Below are 21,720 nucleotides of genomic sequence, written 5' to 3'. Positions count from 1 at the left end.
TGAGCCGTTAACAAGAAGGAAGAGCTCACTTTGTCAGTCGTCATCAGTGGGATATCTTGCCAAAAGGTAGCACAGTGGTTGGCCTTGCTTCCAGAGCTGTGTTTCATCCTCTAGTGGCTTCAGCCTACTCCCTGTTATATAGACATTAGGGCATTGATGGTATAAGAAGGTCATTGGCCAGCACCATCTTTAGATCATTCTTGCTACTGCGTTACCAGTTGTTACATACTAGTTGAGCATTACCAGTCTGGTGGCTCGGCCTGCTTTCATAAGGAGTTAAAATTGTTTAAATAAACTGCATATAAACTTTGGTAAATTATCCTCGTAGTTTTTCACTTCTGTTGCCTTTTTTTTTTCTTTTTTTCTTTTTTTTTTTTTAAACTTTGGCCCAACCACACTGTGCCAAGTTCTCCCTGAAGTTTTGTCAGACTGTTAATTTAACAGGTTGACAGTTAATTGATGTTCATCGTGTTACCCTGCTGCAGTCATCACACTTGGGTTATCCTGCCGTCAGGCAGTCCCACAGTCTGCCCGAATTCCAAAGTCTTGGTCCGGCGTCGGTTGCTGTCGCTTCTTCCCTGACGTCAGTGCGCCAGGGGTATATAAGAGGCATCCGACGCCATTTTCTTCAGTCTTTCTTGCCGCGCGGTGTCCGAAGCAGAAGCAGTTCGCAAGTGCCGGTCGGCCGACACCTGAGATTTTCAATTCGAATTTCAGTCCGAAGTCTTCAATAAAGCTAAGTACCCCGTTGGGGAACCTTTTCTTGCCTCAGTCCGATGTCAGAAAAAGTTAACAATTGCATTTCTTGTGGGAAGCAAATACCTCATAAGGACTTCCATTCTTATTGTATTCCTTGCCTAGGCCCAGACCACGACGTCACAGGTTGTCGGTTTTCTGCTAGGTTTAATAAACGAACTATCAAACGCCATTTTGACTTTGCACGCCATTACTTTGGTAGGAAATGTAATTATATCATGCCGTCGGAGCAGCCAACGACCGGCATGCATAAAAAACGCAAGGATAAGGACAGGCAGCCTAGGAACAAGCCAGACTCCGAGGCTCTGCTGGGCCTGTCGCCGGTTCTCCGGTTTTCAGTGAGGCGCCTACGCAGCCCCGGACGACCGCAGAATTGGAACCCCAGATAGCTGCGGATTCTCAAGTGGAGTCTACTAGGCCGACGCAGCCATCTTCATTAGGCCCTTCCGACACCGGAGCCGAAGGAGACCCCGGTGCAGTGGAAACACCTTTGGTTGCAGAAGGTGTCTTCAGACCGACTACACTCACCATTAAATCTTATGCTAAGCTTAAAACTCCTTTAAAACCAAAAAAGACTGTACATCAGTCTACAATTCAAGGCCCCATGCCTAAGAAACAGATCCTTAAGATGGCTGAAGATTTGATTACCCTAATCAGGGGTTCCCATCCCCCTCCAGATAAAAGACCAAGACAAGAGGAGGATTATGCTTCCTCTGACCAGGTTTCAATTTCCTCAGATTCTTCTGAGGAACAGGATTACACTTTTCCCCCTTATGAAGACTCTGATGCTGAAGACTCTATTCCCTCAGCATCTCCCCCTGAGGACTACTTCTTTGGGGAAACTTTACATACCATGAGGGAACATTTCCACTGGGAAGGCCAGGACTACTCTGATTCTAAGAAAAGACTCCAAGAGTTCCTTTTACTACCCCAGCACAGACCACTTGCTATCCCTCCAGTTTTAGATATTGTGGATGATGTTTACTTGGAATCTAGTCTAAATCCTGACTCTCTACCTCATGCTCCAGCCAAACCAGACAGATACTACAGAGTACCTGACTCACACAAATTCCTTTATAAAAGCCCTGTGGCTGACCCAGAAACCATTTCCCAGGGTCCCAAGGGGGATATAAAGCACCTATGGCTAAAATTCCTGTGCCCTCTGAAAGGGATTCCAGAGCCCTAGATCGATGGGGAAAGAAAATATACACCTCAGCAACTCTGGCTATGAGAGCATTAAATTGTCAGTTTCACATGCTGAAATATCAGCAATTCCTAATGTCTCAATTAAAACAAAAAATGAGCACACATACTGAGCAGTCTGAATTCAAGGAAATGCAGGATCTGTTGCATGCAGCTGAACAGGTGGGCAAACATACTTTACAATGTGGATTTGATTCATTGGAAGCTTCCTGTAGAACAGCTGTTACTGGGTCTGTCATACGTAGACATGCTTGGTTAAAAGAACAAACTCTACCTGATCATGTTAAAGAAAAATTATTGGATGCACCTTTACAGCAGGATGTATTATTTGGTGTCAAAGCAGAAGAGGTTTTAAAGAAAATGGAGGATAAGGCAAAGTCTATGCAGACGGTCAAGGATTTTTTACAGGTACAACCCCCTCGTTTCAGCAGAAATTGGCCAAGAAAAAACTGGTCCTTTCCAGCTTCTGACAGATCACAGAGGGGCAAATACAGACACCCAAGGGGCAGAGGTCAGTCACAAGGCCCTTACAAACCTCGCCAATGGGGTACTGCTACCCATAAAGGAGGAGAAAACAGGCCCCAAGCTAGCAGAAGACAAACACAATGACTCAATCCTCAAACTACCAAGCAAATCTCTCCTGGCAGCTCCCTTGGGAGGAAAATTAGCATTTTTTGCAGACAACTGGCACATCATCACAAAAGACAAATGGGTCTTAAACATTGTCTCACAAGGATACAGATTCCACTTTCATAGCTTGCCAAGGATGAAAGGAATACCAAACCTGCCACCAAATCAATGGGCAGAGGCACAAAAACAAATTACAGCTCTCATGGACATGAGAGCCATTCAGCAGGTACCTACACAGGAGCAAGGACAAGGAATTTACTCAAGACTCTTTCTAGTCCCAAGAAAAGACAAAGCATGGAGACCCATTCTGGATCTTTCAATTCTGAACACCTATCTGCAAGTACCAAAATTCAAGATGCTAACACTACAGCAGCTTCTTCCCATGCTGGGCAAGAATGCTTGGCTAGTACCGTTGGACCTCAAGGAGGCATACCTACATGTCCCTATCAGACAAAATTGCAGAAGATACCCCCGCTTCATTGCAGGTTCAATGCATTATCAATTCTCTGCACTGCCCTTTGGCTTATCGACTGCGCCCAGGGTCTTCACAAAATGCCTGGCACCAGTAATTGCATACTGCAGACAAAGACGAATTCAAATATACCCATACCTGGACGACTGCCTTCTTCAAGCAGAAAGCAAGGACATTCTTTTAAAGCATCTGGCATTTGTCAGACACCTTCTAAGTTGCCTAAGGTACACAGTAAACGAAAAGAAATCAAAACTTGTGCCCTCACAAAACATAATATTCCTGGGTGCCAGCTTGAATACAACGGCCCAGATGGCTTACCTCACGCCAGACAAGTAACAACAGCTGATTCAATATTTCAAAATAATGGCAACAAAGACCCAACTCCCTGCAAGAAAAATTCTGCAGGCCTTGGGATTCATGGCATCTTGCATACTACTAATACCATTTGCAAAACTGCGTATGAGGAAATTACAATGGTACCTGAAAAGCGTATGGACTCAGCACAGCCACAGCTTGGAAACAATGATACCACTCATTCCCTGCCTTCAACAGGAGTTTCTATGTTGGGCACAGGCATGTCACCTCAACAAGGGTCAGCGTTTCACCTTACCCACAGCCAGGCAAACTATGACAACAGATGCATTGGACTATGCCTGGGGAGCACACATGGCAGGACAGTGTATTCAGGACAAATGGACTACAGATCAAAGGCATCTGCATATCAATCAAAAAGAAATGCTAGCAGTACAGAATGCCCTTACAGCTTTCAAGGACCTCTTACACCCAGGACAACTACTGTGGTATTGTCCGTCTTTATTATTAATGTGGTACATAAACGAGCAAGGGGGCACACATTCCTACCCTCTATGCAGGCAAGCAATGACCTTGTGGAACACGGCACTGTCTTACCAGGTTCAATTACAAGCACAATTCCTGCCAGGAAAGAAAAACACATTGGCAGACAACCTAAGCAGAAACATCATGGATCCACACGAGTGGAAACTAGATCCACAAGTATTTGCAATGATAGCTCAAAAATGGGGACACCCAGACATAGATCTGTTTGCCAGCCCCCAAAACTACCAACTTCAAAAATTTTGCACCAGGACATTCCATCCACAAGCTTGGAAAGTGGACGCCCTCTCATTCAGTTGGAAAACATTAACAGTGTATGCCTTTCCTCCACTGCCTCTTCTAGCAAAGGTACTGCTGAAAGTCAGATTAGAGAGGCCACAAATGATACTCATTGCACCAGACTGGCCACGCCAGCATTGGTATCCAATTCTAAGGAACATGGCCCACGGCCCACTATGGATTTTACCACATATTCCTCACCTGCTCACCCAGCGAGACAATCAGATTCTACACAGCCAGCTCAAGACTTTAAACCTGGCTGCATGGCAAATTACCTAAACAACCAGCCAACACCTCTATCCAAAGCTGTTATGGATGTCATTCTAGAGGCCAGGAGGCCCAGCACCAGGAAAACCTATTCAGACAAATGGAAAAGATTTTGCGCCTGGAACCAGGCTAAAGGCCACAATCCCCTTGATCCAAACATTCATCAGATTCTACAATATTTAACTGAGATGTTACACAAAGGACTTTCATTTTCATCTATTAAGATCCACGCCTCAGCAATTTCAGCTCATTACAACACAGATCCTCCTTTATTCTCACATCCACTCCTAAGACATTACCTCAGAGGGGCTAAAACCATAAGACCGCCCAGGAGAGCACCAACACCTACTTGGGATCTCAACTTTGTTCTGGAAAAGCTTACACTGCCGCCCTTTGAACCAGCTTTTTCAGCTGATTTAAAATTTCTTTCATGGAAAACTGCCCTGCTACTAGCAATAACCTCAGCTAGAAGAGTCTCAGAGCTACAGGCACTAATGGCAGTGGAGCCTTTCCTCATTTTTCATCAAGACAGAGTACCTCTACGAACTAACCCTTCCTTTATGCCAAAGGTGGTATCCAGTGTGGCCCTAAACCAAACCATTCATTTGCCCACCTTTTTCCCAAATCCCCAGAACAAAGGAGAAAGACTCCTACACTCTTTGGACATTCACAGGCAATTACGTTACTACTTGGATAAAACTAAGGCTTTCAGAAAATCTGACCAGCTCTTTGTAGCCTATGCAGCAGGATCACAAGGAAAAGCGGTCTCAAAACAGACCATTTCTAAATGGATAGGGCATTGCATAAGTTTCTGCTACACGCATCATGGGAAACCGGTACCTGCTAACATTAGGTCCCACTCCACCAGGGCTACAGCTACATCAGCAGCCTTTCTCAGGGGAGTGCCAACCCAAGGATATTCTGGAAGCTGCAACCTGGAGTTTAGTGCACACCTTCACCAAACACGATCACTTACCTCTATATTCTAAGACTAGAGTTGGTTTTGCCACTGCAGTTTTGCAGGGCCTACTAGCTTCTTCTAACCCTGTTTAACTCCACCACCCACCCTTAGCTTTGGGATTCAACCCAAGTGTGATGACTGCAGCAGGGTAACACGATGAACATAGTACAGTTTTGTACCTATCATAAATGTAGATGTTCGAGTGTTCACCCTACTGCAGTCCAGGTTACCCTCCCTCCATCTCCTCTGAACTAGCTGAACTTATCTATACCACTCTATCCTATACAACCTCTGTGGTGTATTTGCTTGTGCCTGAAGGTATTGTTTTATTTTTATATAGCTATATATATATATATATATATATATATATATATATATATATATATATATATATATATATATTGCCTACCCACTGGGGGGCGCCTGACATCTGGGGCAAGAAAAACTGAAGAAAATGGCGTCGGATGCCTCATATGCCCCTGGCTCACTGACGTCAGGGAAGAAGTGACAGCAACCGACGTCAGACCAAGACTTTGGAATTCGGGTCGACTGCGGGACTGCCTGACAACAGGATAACCCAAGTATGATGACTGCAGCAGGGTGAACACTCTAACATCTACATTTATAGGTTCATAGGTTCATAGGTTTATACTAGGCTATCTGCCCTAAGGCATTTATAAGCCTAGCCCAAATTATTGTGGCTTACGCCACCCCTTATATGAAAAAATACTGTGCCCATTAGTTTGTTGTGCCTCTGTCCAGCAGTGACCCAGAGATGATTCCCGGGGTAAACCTACGATCTCCCATCCACAGGTCTAGATTTCTCTTGAACAGAGTCAGCGAGGTGCTCTGCCTCACATGGACCGGGATTTTATTCCACAGCATAGGGAGTCTCTGAGTGATGTATCTCACCCGACATCTGCAGCAATTGGAGAGACCCCAAAAGTTCCTCACCAAAAGGATAAAGGGACTCCAAAATCTGTCATATGCTGCCAGATTGAAGAAACTCCAGCTCTATTCAGTCGCATACCGTCTGCTCAGAGGTGACATGTGCCTGACATACAAGGCCATGTCCAACCCGGAATTAATGGACATGCTCCACCTCAAAAAATCCAAATCCACCAAAACCACTAGAGCAAGCGACTTAAACCTTAGCACGGATATAAATAGGACGTGCTGGTAGGTAAAAAACTGTACTTTCCACAGACATTTACTCTCGCTACACTATTCTAATAGACCTGGCCCCCATAGTGACATATATGCTCAGATATGCAAGATATGCTCAGAATTAGTCCAAAATGACAAAAAATACACCGAGCCCACAGACATTGCCAACATCCTAGCTGACAGGTTCAGTGCAAACTTCTCCCCCCACCAAAAGGGCAAATATCTATCCCAACAGAGTGCTGCCCCCCTGACATCTCAGATGCTCGGGTAAGAGCCGCCCTCTCCAAAGCAAAAAACACAGCATCAATGGGACCAGATGGTGTCCCGGCTCGCCCTACATGAACTCCAAGAAGAGCTAAACCCAAACATAAAACTACTGTTCAATCTTAGCCTTACTACAGGATATGTGCCCAAAGAGTGGCGACAGCAACAGTGGTCCCTCTCCACAAAGGTGGTGCCTCAACGGATCCTGGAAACTATCGCCCCATAAGCCTGACTAGCTTGGTCTGCAAAGCTATGGAAAGGATCATCATGGACCTCATAAATAAAGATATTGGGGACCTACAGACACTGGATCCTACCCAGTTTGGCTTTGTTAAGGGCAGATCCTGCCTCTTAAACCTGGTCGATTTCTTTGAAACAGTCACCAAGGCCATTGACAGGGAAGGTGGTCCACACAGCCTACCTGGACCTCGCAAAAGCCTTCGATACAATACCCCACTCTGGCATTATAGATAAGCTCACCAGCTTAAATATAAACCCCTATGTCACTAGATGGGTTGCAAACTGGCTCAAGGACAGAACCCACATGGTTAGAATTGCTGGAGTCATGTCAGACTCCAAACCAGTTACAAGTGGCGTCCCACAAGGCTCAGTCCTGGGACCTCCCTTGTTCGGTATATATTTCTCGGCGGTACAGGCCAACACGGAAAGACTGTGGCTGACCAAGTTCGCAGATGACTGCAAACTGGGCGCCATAATCAACTCTCCAGCCGACACAAGCATCCTCCAAAAGGGCCTCATAGAAACAGACAACTGGTGCCAGAGCCATGGCCTCAAGCTAAACGCCAAAAAGTGTATAGTCAAAAACAAAGTGCCCACAAATTACCACATAGGTGGTAATCCATTAAGTACAGAAGAAGTCATTAGGGACCTGGGGACCCAAGTTGATAGCAATCTCTCATTTGACAACCACGTGGCCAAAGTGGTTAGAAAAACATTTTATATAGCCCACCTAATCATGAAGGGATTCACAATCTAGATCAGGGGAGGTCCTCATACCTCTTTACTCATCCCTCATCAGGCCCGTAATTGAGTACAATGCCCCTTTTGGGATGTACCTTACCAGACACCTGCAGCAACTGGAAAGACCCCAAAAGTACCTCACCAAGAGGATCAAAGGGCTCAAACAGATGCCATATGCTGCCCGGTTAAAGAAACTCCAGCTCTACTCAGTGGCATATACTGCCTGCTCAGAGGCGATCTGTGCCTGACGTATAAAGCCATGTCCAACCCGGAATTAATGGACATGCTGCACCTCAGAAAATCCAAATCCCATCGAGCTACGTGCTCGAGAGACTTGAACCTCAGCACTGAATTAAATAGGACATGCTGGAGGGACAGATTCATAACCCAGAGGCTCCCTTCACTCTAGAATAAAATCCCCAGTCCAGGTTAGGCAGAGTCCCACATTGACTCTCTTCAAGAGGAATCTTGATGAGTGGATGGGAGATCGTAGGTTTACCCCGGCTATCACTTCTGTGTCACTGTTAGACAGAGGCACAGTATACTAACCTCAAAAAAAGGCATAGCAAAATTAATTTAAAATGGGTGGCGAAAGCCAAACACTCTGGCTAGGCTTATAAATGCCCTAGGGCAGATAGCCTAGTATGAACCTATGAACCTATGCTGCTTGTATCCATATTAATATTAATGTTGTAAATATGGCATGAAGAATGTCCATTTCTTTGTTGGGAAGTTGTTTTTAAGTTAAATTTTCTAAAGAAAAAAATGGATTGAAATGGGATTTTATTTTTACTGAAATAATGTTCGCATGTTCAAGGATGTGAACACTTTTTAGGTAAAAATAGAAGTTCATTTTGCCACTTTAAACATGATCTTTAAAATGTATTCAACCTCCTGAACATTATTTTGCACGTATTATTCCCATAAACTCTGTTTATTTCTACGTAATTTTTCCTCCCCTTTTCTAAAGCTCTCTTCCACTTTTTTTTTTTTTTTTTTTTTTTTATCTTCTACAGTGTTCAATACTTCAAATACTTTTGCTCTAGATTTTGATTTCATTTTCTAGTAATTGATTTTTTGTCAGCCAACATAATTAAACTTAAGGTCTTATTTTGTCTAGACAATTCAGATGCTGTCTCCCAGCTCAAAAGAATAATTTCTTTAGTTGCAGCCATTGCTTTCCCAATGTTTCTGACAAGAGTACTCTGTAGGAATTTTTTTTTAATCTGACAACTCATTGCAGTTCCAAAAAAAAATGCTCTCAGTTAACTCTCTCTTCCCCTCCACATCTCCAACATTTGCTGTATACATGTGGAACAATTCTTTAAAATCTAACTACTACTACTACTTCTTTGGGCTTTTTCCGGTTAGGGGTCGTCACAGCAGATCATCTGTCCTTTCATGATTGTCAGTCCAGTTTTACGGTGTAGAGTTGCCAGCCCAGCACCCATCCTTCCACAGAAGACACTCACACCTAGGGCCAATTTAGTGTCCAGTCCATCTACTGCATGTGTTTGGGATGTGGGAGGAAACTGGAGCACCCGGAGGAAACCCATGCGACAACAAGGAGGACATGCAGACTCAGCACAGAAGACACCCCAGCCGGGAATTGAACCGAAGAACCTCTTGCTGTGAGGCAGCAATGCTAACCGCTGCACCACCGCGGCCACCCAATTCTTTGAAATCTGAGGAATAAAAAAAAAAATACTTATGTTAAATATGTTAAAACTTTCAAGCAAAAATCCTAAACCTTCTAAAGTTTGTTCCATGTTTGGGAGCCATACACAAGTGTTCCCATTGTTCTGTTGTAAATTTTTTTTTCTAGTCTCTTCCCAGTCTTTTCTAACCTGTTTTGATTGAGTCTTGTAGTTACCATGCAACATTTTGTATACTCCACTAATTATCACATTTTTAACAGCATCCTCTGTTCTAGATTTAACTAAAACCTTTAGCAGAGCAGGGTTTTCACTTAGGACTCCCCTTTTCCCTTGTCTTTGACTATACTCTTGAGAAGAATCACTGATAGGGAAGGCAGTCTCTAACTTAGTCCAAACTTCTTGGCCGCATTCCACTGTTATGTAATTATTCTTTCATACCTTGGTTCCTTTGCCAGTTTTCTCCAATAAATTCCAGCCCCTGTTGCCATACCTCTCAACCTTTTAGCACAAGAAATATGGTCAAGGCCCCAAAATAGGGAGAGATGTTAAATATTGCTCTTATAAACTTAAAAAAATTGTTAGAAAAACAGGATGTGTGTTTTCTGAAGGATATGAAGTCTGAAACCCAGATATCATTATTTAGGGACGTCAATCCTCAGTGATTAGCCAGAAAACCACAAATTATATGAGGTACAGACCAAAAATATGAAGCAAAAATCTGGACATTTGAGAGGTATATACCAGTTGGTTGATTAAAAAAATATATATATACACACACACACACACATATATATATATATATATATATATATATATATATATATATATATATATATATATATATATATAAAAATGAGAACTATAGAAGGCCAAAACACTGAAAACAGTTATCACACATATACTGAGTTTAAACAACATAAATCATAGCACTTTCCACAAAGTGTAAGCAGGGGGGCAAGCCCCTTTGCACCCCCCACACCCCGTGCTACTTAAATATATCAACTACAAGTTGTACTTAGTGTAGTGAAGTGCAGTCTTGGAGTTGATATATATATATATAAGTAGCAGGATGTGTGGGGGCACAGCCCCCCACATGGGGGTGCTGGGGGACTTGCCCCCCTGCTTACACTTGGTGGAAAGTGCTATGATTTATGTTTAAACACAGTATATGTATATGTGTTTTGAGTTTTCAAGATTTTGAAGTTTCAGTGTTTTGAGTTTGTGTTTTGAGCTTTCAGTGTTATGAAGTGAATCCATAGACAGATTATAAATATATATATATATATATATATATATATATATATATATATATATATATATATATACATACACACACATATACACACACATACGCGCACACACACACATATATATATATATATATATCTGACCTAAAGAAACTAAGAACATTTTCATTGCTTGTATCTTACCATCCATATCTATTAACAAGAGCTTCCAGTTTCAATTTTTGTATTATCTTTTGTTTAGTCTCTTTCCACATAATTTTAGCAGCCATAACAGAAGTCTTGTTTTTATCCATACTCCTCAATCCTTTTTCCATAGTCCTATATACTTCATCTTGTGTCCCTATAAATATGGATGTTGCTGAATCAAGTCATGAGCAGGTATATACTTTACGTCTCTAGCATAGTGATTTATCTTGACTGATTTTATATCCTAAAAAGACTTGAAATTGGCTCATAATGTTCCACAATAGAGATGTTAAGAACACTTGTCTATAATTGAATAAAGATCTGCTTAAACACTAGTCTGATTTTTCCTCTGGAAAGAGGACTTTATTTTTGCTATGTTAATGGTGTCCAGGATCTAACACCCTGAACAGTTACCCTTATACCTAATCTTTTTCTGGATTTATATAAATGAAAACAAATCATATTGACATATTTTCAGTTGCAAACATTATACATCATACATGATCTATATAGTCATTGTCAGTTGAACATTACTTAGCTCATTCAATTCCTGCCTTCCCTTAAACCTCATTCCTCCTCCAAAAGATTATTCTGCATGTATTCTTCCCACAGTTCACTTTTTCTATGTAATTTGCTCCTACCCTTTTCTAAAGATCCTGCTTCCAGTTCTTTTATCTCTGTTACTCTCTTCACTACGTCTAATACGGTTGGTTTAAAATTTTATTTGCATTTTCCAGTAATTGCATTTTTTTGCAGCCCCCAGAATTGAACTCAGCAAGATTTTACTGTGCCTTGGCAATTCCGGATTTTGTATCACTACTCAGTTTTCTTTTCCTTAGTTACACCAATATGTTCTTCGTGTTTCACTGTTGCAGTCATTACATTTGGGTTTTCTGCTTGCAGGTAGCCCTCAGTCGGCCTGATTAACAAAGTCTTGAGTCCTGCATCAGTTGCTGTCCCTTCTTCCATGACATCAGGTCATCAGGGGTATAAAACATGCAGCTGACTCCATTACATCAGTCTGTCTTGCTGTACGGTGCCCGAAGCAGAAGCAGTTCGCAAGTGCCGGTCGACCGACTCCTGAAGTTTGTGAGTTTCAGAACTGAAGTCTTCCAACTAAAGCTAAGTACCCCGTTCGGGAACCTTTTTCTTGCTCCTTACCAATGACAGTAAAAGTTAGTAATTGCATTACTTGTGGAAAGCAAATACCTCATTAAGATTTTCATTCGTACTGTATTCCTTGCCTAGGCCCTGACCATGACGTACCTTGCTGTCGGTTTTGTGATTTAATTAGCACACTATCCATCGTCGGTATATTTTCGCCTCTAAATATTTCGGTTCTCGGTTTAATTATCCAGAAATGACACCAGTTAGCCATCCGACTACCGGGATTCCGAAAAAATGCAAAGATAAAGACAGAGACAGGCCGCCGTGGTCCAAAACTGCCGACGATGCTTCTCCTAAGCCAGTCGCCAGTTCACCGGTACTTAGTGAGGAGCTTTCACAGCCCCTGATACCCGCTACTTCTGATTCGCAGGCCTCTACTGAAACTCATTCGGAGTCCGGTATGCCGCGAGATGCTTCAACTATGGAACCCGCGGATGTCTTTACCTTGGATGGGTCCAGAGCCACTGTGCAGACACCGGCTTCTGAGTGTGTATTCAGGCCTACGGACTTGCATATTAAACCGACGCCTCCTTCTTAATTTATGCCTAAATCTCGATCCATGCCTAAAAAAACAACGCGCAGGCCACATGCTCAGGCCTCTATGCCTAAGAAAGGAATGATAAGAATGGCTGAAGATCTAATAATTCTAATCAGGGGTAGCCAACCCCCCCCCCCTTCTAAGAGTCCTAGGACTGAAGTTGATTATGAATCTTCTGATCAGGATTGTGTTGTCTCTGATTCTTCTGATTATCTGGATTTGCCCTTATCTACTTATGAAGATTCTGATGCAGAGGACTCCATTCCCTCTGCTTCCCCTCCTGAGGATTTTTCTTTTGGGGAAGCCTTACATACTCTAAGGGTGCATTTCTGCTGGGAAAACCAGGATTTTTCTGAATCAAAAAAGAGGCTTAGGGATTTCCTTCTCCCATCTCAGCATAGGCCTTTAGCTATTCCTCCTGTACTAGACATTGTTGGTGATGCTTTTTCGGAATCCAGTTTGGCCCCTGATTCCCTGCCTCCTGCTCCCAGAAAATCTATCAGATACTAAAGGATCCCTGAGTCCCACAAGTTCATTTTTAAAAATCCTATTACAGATTGAGGGACTATTTCACAGGGGCCCAAGGGCATTAAGGCTTCTACTGCTAAAAATCCTACCCCTTCTGATAGAGACTCCAGGGCGCTGGATAGATGGGGTAAGAAGGTTTACACTTCTGCAACCTTGGCCATTAGGTCTTTAAGCTGCCAGTTTCATAAGTTAAAATATCAGCAACATGTTATTGGACTGCTTAAACAGAAAATGATGTTGATTTATGACTGTGTGGAAAATAATTAGGGGATTTAATGCATTCTGCTGAACAAGTTGGAAAACATACTTTGCAATGAGGTTTTGATTCATTAGAGGCCTCTTGCAGGGCTGCTGTTACTGGGTCTGTGCTCAGAAGGCATGCTTGGCTTAAGGGGCAATCTTTGCCTGATCATGTTAAAGCTAAATTGTTGGATGCACCTTTAAGTCAGTTTGGCAACAAGGCTGAGGAAGTTCTTAAAAAGATGGAAGATAAAGCTAAATAAAGCTAAATCTATGCAAACTGTTAAATATTTTTTACAAGTTCAGCCTCCTAGATTTAGTAGGCACTGGCCCTCTAAGAATTGGTCCTTTCCAGCCCTTTCCAGGTCTTCTCAAGCCAAACCCAGACACAGCCAAAACCCCAGTTTCAGTCCCAGGGGACACACAGAACTAAGCAGTGGGGGGCCCTCACTTCCAAATCTGGGAATAATAAGACTCCCCTTATGCTAAACTGTCTCAATGACTTTGTTTTAAAATTTCCAAGCACTTATCAACTGACTACCCCTTTGGGGGGAAAGATTGCTCTTCATGCAAAGAATTGGGAACTCATTACCCAAGACAAATGGGTTTTAAATAGTGTCCCAGGGATTACAGATTTCACTTCCACACATTGCCAACACCAAGCGGGTGGCCGGACCTACCCCCAAATCAGTGGGCAGAGGCCCAAACACAAGTACTTTCTCTCTTAAGCATGGGGGCTATTCATTTGGTACCATAAGAGGAAAAGGGACAAGGTTTCTACTAAAGACTTTTCCTGGTACCCAGAAAAGACAATTCATGGCGTCCTATCCTGGGCCCGTCTACTCTAAATACCCTTTTGGAGATTCCAAAATTCAAGATGCTGACTATTCAGTTACTTCCTCTGCTAGGCAAAGATGCCTGGTTGGCAACACTAGATTTAAAAGAAGCATACCTGCACATCCCAGTCAGGGAATCTTGCAGAAGATACCTATGCTTCAAAGCAGGCTACACGCACTATCAGTTCTCTGCACTGCCCGTTGGCTTATTTACTGCGCCCAGGGTATTCACAAAGTGCCTAGCTCCAGTTATTGCATTTTGCAGGCAAAGAAATATTCAAATATACCCATACCTGGACGATTGTCTAATTCAGGCAGAAAGCCAGGACATACTTTTGAATCATCTGACCTTTGTACAAAGGGTTCTAACTTGTCTGGGGTACACCATAAACGAAAAGAAATCACAACTGGTACCCTGTCAACAAATTATATTCCTGGGAGCAAGCTTGAATACAACTTCCCAGGTGGCTTACCTCACGCCAAAGAAACAAATTCATTTGACAACCTGCTTCAAACAAGTGGCCACAAAAACCCTGCTGTCTGCAAGACAAATACTGCAAGCCTTGGGGTTCATGGCCTCCTGCATTCTTCCAATTCCATATGCAAGCCTGCATATGAGGAAACTACAGTGGTATCTAAAAAGCCTATGGTGTCAACATTCTCAAGACCTAGAAACAATGATTCCTATCGTACCTTGCCTACGCCTAGAGTTCCTTTGGTGGGCAGAGGCCTGCCACCAAAACAAGGGACTACCTTTCACACCACCCCCTGCCGCCCAAACCCTAACAACAGACGCATCAGACTATGCATGGGGAGGCTCACCTGGCAGGGAAGTGCATTCAGGCCAAATGGAACCCAAGTCAAATGCACCTGCATATCGATCAAAAAGAAATGTTAGCTGTACAGAATGCTCTGACAGCCTTCAAAGACCACATACTTCCAGGACAACTAATGGTAAAGATGGACAACACCACTGTTAAGTGGTACATAAGCAGGGGGTACACATTTTTACCCACTTTGCAGACTAGCAATGGCATTGTGGAACACAGCCTTGAGCTACCAGTTGCACCTACAAGCTCAATTCCTTCCAGGAAAATTAAATACACTGGCAGATGGACTAAGCACAAATCTCATGGACCCACAAGAGTGGAAACTGGAACCAAGGATGTTCAGTATGTTGACAAGCAAATGGGGAGCCCAAATATAGACCTGTGTGCCTCTCCCAGAACTACCAATTGGACAAATTTTGCACAAGGACTCCCCACAAACAAGCTTGAAAAGTGGATGCTCTGTCCTTCAGCTGGAAAAAACGATCAGTCTTTGTCTTCCCCCCTCTGCCTCTGCTCTCCAAGGTACTACTAAAAATCAAATGGGACAAACCAAGGATGATTTTGATTGCTCCAGACTGGCCACGTCAACACTGGAACCCCCTCCTGTGCAGTGTGTCAAGGTTATCTCCATGTCACCTGCCTCAGACTCCTTCCCTGCTTTCTCAGCAGGAGAACCATATTCTGCACCCTCAGCTTCTAACACTGAACTTTGCAGCCTGGCTAATTACTTAATCTCTCCTTTACCATCCCACAGCAAACCTGTGATGGATATCATTTTAGAGGCAAGGAGGCCTAGTACCAGAAAATCTTATGCTGAAAAATGGAAAGAATTCTGTGTCTGGAAACAGTCTCAAGGAATGAGCACAGCAGCGTCCAATTTACCTCAGATTTTACAATACTTAACTGAGATGCTTCACAAGGGCCTGTCTTTTTTCTCCATTAAAATCCACGCCTCAGCCATTTCGGCTCATTATAACACAGAACTTCCCCTCTTCTCTCATCCACTGCTCAAGCAGTTCCTCAGAGTGGCCAAAAATTTGAGACCACCCAGGAGAGCTCCAACCCCAGCCCGGGACCTTAACTTTGTCTTGGAGAAACTCACTCTACCTCCTTTCGAGCCAGCTGCTACTGCGGACTTAAAATTTCTTTCTTGGAAAACAGCTTTCCTTTTAGCAGTCACTTCAGCTAGAAGGGTATCTGAATTACAGGCCCTTATGGCAGTGGAGCCTTTCGTCATCTTTCATGCGGACAGGGTGTCCCTCAGATCCAGTCCATCCTTCATGCCCAAGGTGGTATCCAGTGTGGCTCTTAATCAGTCCATTCATTTGCCAACCTTCTTTCCCAATCCACAGAACAAAGGGGAATGGATACTGCATTCCTTAGATGTGCACAGACAACTTAGATTCTACTTGGACAGGACTAAACCTCAAAGGAAATCTGAAAAACTGCTGGTGGCATTTGCTGCAGGGGCAGAGGGGAAGGCTATTTCAAAGCAAACCATTTCTAAATAGATAAGCCATTGCATTCATTTCTGCTATAAGCACCACGGAAAACCTTATCCCCCAGGGGGTCAGACCTCACTCCACCAGGGCTGTATCTACTTCTACAGCCTTTCTCAGAGGCGTCCCTACCAGGGACATCCTGGAAGCTGTTACCTGGAGTTCTGTACATACTTTCACTAAGCATTATCATTTGCCAATTTTTCTCTAAATCCAGAGCTGGCTTTGCCACTGCAGTCTTGCAGGGCCTTATAGCTAGCCCTAATGCTATCTAAATTCCTCCTCCCAACCATAGCTTTTGGAATCTACCCAAATATAATGACTGCAACAGTGAAACACGAAGAACATAGTACAGTTGTGTACACTTACCATAAATGTAGATGTTCGAGTGTATTCACTGTTGCAGTCCTGGTTACCCACCCGCCATCCCCCTAACTTCTTTTGACTATACATTTACTTTCCATTACTATGCTTAAAAGCCTTTTTGGTGTATTTGCTTTTTTGCTGGAGGTATATCTTTGTACTTTCATATTTAATTGCTTCTCATTAGAGGACCACCTGACATCTGGGGCAAGAAAAACTGATGTAATGGTGTCGGCTGTATGTTTTATACCCCTGACGACCTGACGTCATGGAAGACGGGACAGCAACCAACCCAAGACTTTGTTAATCAGGCCGACTGAGGGCTACTGCAAAAAAATAACCCAAACGTAATGACTACAACAGTGAATACACTCGAACATCTACATTTATGGTAAGTGTACACAACTGTACTTTGCACACCCAGTACTTCAGACAGGGTAGTCTGCAGGGAAATTTTAAAGTATGCCAACTCATTATTACACTCCCAAAAAGTATGTTCCCAGTTACCTCTTTCTTTCTCATCACACCTCCAACATTTGCTGTCTACCTGAGGAAAACAATATTTTGGAATCTCCTTGTATAAAAATACCTATGTAAACACTTGCAAGTAAAAATCTTAAATCTTCTACACTTTGTTGCATATTTGGAAGCCATACATATATCCTCCCATTGTTTTGTTTATTGCTTATCCGGTCTCTCCTCCCAATCCCTTCTAATCTCCTCCAGTTGATTCCTACAGTATCCTGTATGCAGTATTCTATATGCCCAACTAATTATCCATTTTTAACAGCAGTTTTTGATGTAGATTCAACTAAAAACTCTTCCAGTGCTGCACTTAGGATCCCCCTGAAGAAGCTGGTAATCTTAAGTAGAAGGGTTCTCATGCATATTGTAATTGTGTTGAGTACAAGTTACCATGAATTAGGGCATTAGTATTGCTGAGAGAAGAAACGAGTTGTAATTTTATGTGCATTTATAGGATATTTAAACTGTTACACATTTTATAGGCTGTGAACTTCCTGTTTGCTGCATATATGATTTGCCTTTTTTGATGTAGTCTGCCTTGTCTTCTAAACTAATGTTTATGTATTACAGGAGAGTATACAAAGAAAGGTTAGGACTTCCTTCAAAAGCAATTATTGGGTTCCAGTCTCATGCAGACACAGCTACTAAAAGCGGCTCTACCACTAAGAATCGATTTGTGGTTTAGGACAGCCTTTGGAGAATTTTTTTCAGTTGGAGACTGCGTTCATCAATCGATATTTGGGAGCTAAACCAAAGCCTCTCCAAAGGCAGATTGGACTGCATTCTAATTTAATTTCCATCTCAATGTTGCCATTCAGATTTGTGAATTTTTTTTCTTCAGTTAGCATTTCTTTTTCTAGAATTCTGGGGTAAGGTTATTCTTTACCTAATACACCACATCAAAACAATTAATACAGAGAAGCCACGTATTTCTAAACAAAAAATGTTTCATTGTAACCGCTTTATAAATAGAATACAGTTACAGAATTATTCATTTGTAAATTGTTGCTGTTTATATATTAAAAACAATTTAAACCATTGTTTTATTTTGCATATTTTTCCTATTTTGAAATGGGAGGGGTTGAATTTGGATCAGCAGGCGTTCAGTGTATTAGTTTTTGTACAGCAGTGTTATTGCTGTAATCTGTGCTAATGTTTGCTGCTAGTTTTAATTTATTTTTTTGTCTTTTCTTTACTTCAACTGACTTACTATAGATCCAGTATTGGTGGTGGTATTGGGTGATTATAGTGAACCTGGGTAGAATTTAAACATTAAGTATTTTACATGCATTTACTGAATTTTGTTTTCCTAATGGGAAACTAACATTATTAAAGAAAAGCTAAAACTTTCCACTGTTAAGTAGAATCTTGAGTATTTCTTGTGTGATTTTTCATTTCTGACTTCCTTTAATGTAACAGCTAAGTATCTTTGTTGTATTTTTAATACTGTATTTGGTAGTAGGCAATATACTTTGATAAGAAGATGGCTTGATCAGAAAGCAGTCCCCTTATATTTTGCTAGTGTGTAAATTGTAAATAAAATGTGTACAGTAAATTCTTTTAGACAAAGAGAGTAGTCCCTTTATTTCAGCAAAGACCTAACAGTACCAAGGGTATTTGTAAGAATGTAAGGTACAGTAGGACATGTACTTCAGAAACTTTTCTGCATGGGGTATACCTTGGGATTTCTGTTTCTTTTTCTCATGTTTTGGTTGAGTTTTTCTCTTTTCTCAACATTTGAGTGCATACCTCATTTTGGTATTTGCCATTTGTAAAGTGTGATGTCTGTTGTTTCAAATGCTAATGAACTATCTACAGAAAGCTGCATATCATTTGGCACATTTTTGCATGGAGTGTCTGGTCTGTGTAAGTGATCTCATGCAGGATTATTCATAATCCTTGGTGTCTTTGTGTTTATTCACCAGCCTGACAAAAGCACAGACATCACTTGATGTGATGTCCGAAGTGAATAATTACATAAGTGAAGAAATACACCTACTTAACTGCTGAAGCACAGTTTTAAGAGTTTGTGTTCTGAAATACATTAGAATATTTTTCAGTGGAAGCAACTGCATCCAGCAGTAATTCTTGTTGCATAGAAATTTAACAGAAAAAAGAATCTTTGGATCCAAAAATTTTTTCTCATTGCAAGTGGATTAGGTGAGCTAAAAAGTCAGTGTTATATTCCTTTGTGTTTGTGGGGAGGAAGCCTTAAAAGTTGCAAAAATACTTAAAAAAAAAAAAAAAATCTTTTACAGACAGACACTAGACTATCTTTTTAAATGTGATAATGCTGACTGCGAAGCTGCATGATTTCCACCCCAATTACACTACCTTACCAGTGCTATGTACACTCACTAATAGCATGTATAACAATATGGATCAAGGTCTGATGACTGGTGCAATCTTTATTGATCTAAAAAGAGACTTCAAAACAATCACAAGCAAATACTAAGTAAGTTTACAGACAGCGGTTTCTCTCCAGAGATTGTACAATGTTTTTGCAACAAACCTACCCAGCCGATCCTACACTACTTATGGAATTTACAGTACCGCAGTAAACAAACAATCATCTCCTTTTATTCATATGTTGCAGTATTCTGTACTCTTGGGACTCCTCCACTTGCTACCCAAATGTCTGGCCAGTCTTCAGAAGTTTTGTAGTCACTGCTAGGTACGTGGGATGTCTGACGTGGCTAGACTAGCATGGGCCATAAAAGTGACTTCTGCATGCACCAGACCTCAGAATCTCTCTGCCACCAGTCGAACATCAGCTGTTCCTTCCATCAGATCAAGAATTATTGAGATAAGTACCCCGTTTTGGATGTTTTGTTTTGGGTCATTGCATGCTGGTATATGTTCATGTCATCCAGAAAGGGTAAATGCATGTGCAGCTGTCAGATTCCCCACGATTTTTGTCTCTTTTGTCTAAGACTGTCTCACGACCATAAGGCCTGCTGTATTTGCCAGGCCTTCATCCTGAAAACCCTGCGTAGCAGATTGCACCCTTTAAGCATTTAGCATTAAGTATGGAGGGAACATCCGATGTTCTTCATGTTTCACTGTTGTAGTCATCACCTGTGGGGTTATCCCTGCGGTGGTAGCCCTTACCCGGCCCAAATACCAGAGTGAGTGTTTTTCTACGTCGGCTGCTGTCGCCTGTAGACTGATGTCAGGTCGTCAGTACTGTAAAGCAAGTCAGCCAATACCATTACATCAGTCTTTCTTGCCGTGGAGCCCGTAGCAGAAGCATTTCGCAAGTGTGCCAGTCGGTCGCTACCAGAGATTGAATTACAGCTGAAAAGGTCTAAAGCTAAGTACCCCATTGGGGATCCTTTTTTTCTTGCACTAACCAATATCTGAAAGAGTTAATTGTCTCGCCTGTGGAAAGCAGATCCCACACCGAGACTTCCATTCATACTGCGTCACTTGTTTAGGCCCAGACCACGATTTCCCCCGTTGCCGGTTCTGTGCCCTCTTTAATGCGAGAACCATTCACCATAGAGCACTTATTGTAGATAGGTGTTTTCGTCGTCGGTCTTCGCATTCCAAAATGGCATCTGGCAGCCAACAATCTGTAGACATTCCAAAAAAACGTACAGATAAAGATAGAGACAGACCACACAAGGCTAAGCCTTCCGACGGCTCTACCACTAAGCAGGTAGTCAGTGAGGTTTTTTCGCAGTCCCTGATGCCCGATACATCTACACAGGCCTCTGCCGAGACACTTTCGGAGTCCGGTATGCCGCAGAAATCTTCGTTTTCCTAGCCTTTGGCTGTCTCTGCCTCGGTTGGGTCCGGATCTACAACCCAAGCACTGGCTTTCGAGACGGCCACTCGGACTTCCGAAATTAGACAAACGTTATCTTCTCATCCGATTACCGTTTCTCTCAGACCGATGGATGCTCTTAGGCCTATAAGCCAGGCCACTCCTAGAAAGTCTGCCTCTAGCCACCACATTGCTACTGCTTCCCCACCCCAAACACAAATGCATAAATGTCAGAGCATCTTATCTCCTTTATCAGGGGTAGTCAGGCCACAACTTCTAAAAGGAAAAGACACCCTTCTCCTGAAAGTTTGACAGAACAGGATTCTGAGGAATCTGATTATTCAGATTTGGAAGAGGAACAACAACCTCTGATTGCTTATGAGGATTCAGTTGTAGAGGAATCCATTCCTTCTGCCTCCCCACCAGAAGACCTTTCCTTTGGGGAAACACTTCACACTCTCAGGGAACATTTCCAATGGGAATCTCAGGACTTCCCCCA

At 42.4% G+C, this 21,720-nt stretch overlaps 1 protein-coding gene across 2 annotated transcripts in view; it reads left to right on the top strand.

Annotated features, from left to right (window-relative positions):
• Positions 1 to 18,812, top strand: part of LOC122793195 (eukaryotic translation initiation factor 4E-like) — an 891,923-nt gene extending 873,111 nt beyond the window's left edge. For both annotated transcript variants that reach the window (XM_044061026.1, XM_044061025.1), the window contains one exon: positions 18,023 to 18,812. In XM_044061026.1, the coding sequence (XP_043916961.1) occupies positions 18,023 to 18,137 (115 nt within the window). In that variant the 3' untranslated portion in view covers positions 18,138 to 18,812. The remainder of the gene's footprint in view (positions 1 to 18,022) is intronic.
• The last annotated feature ends 2,908 nt before the right edge of the window (positions 18,813 to 21,720 follow it).

This window comes from Protopterus annectens, chromosome 2.part0 (assembly GCF_019279795.1).
Source record: "Protopterus annectens isolate FY-2018-M chromosome 2.part0, PAN1.0, whole genome shotgun sequence".
NCBI lineage: Eukaryota > Metazoa > Chordata > Ceratodontiformes > Protopteridae > Protopterus > Protopterus annectens.
The sequence above is the reverse complement of the archived record's forward strand: the minus strand, read 5'-3'. Positions and strand labels throughout refer to the sequence as shown.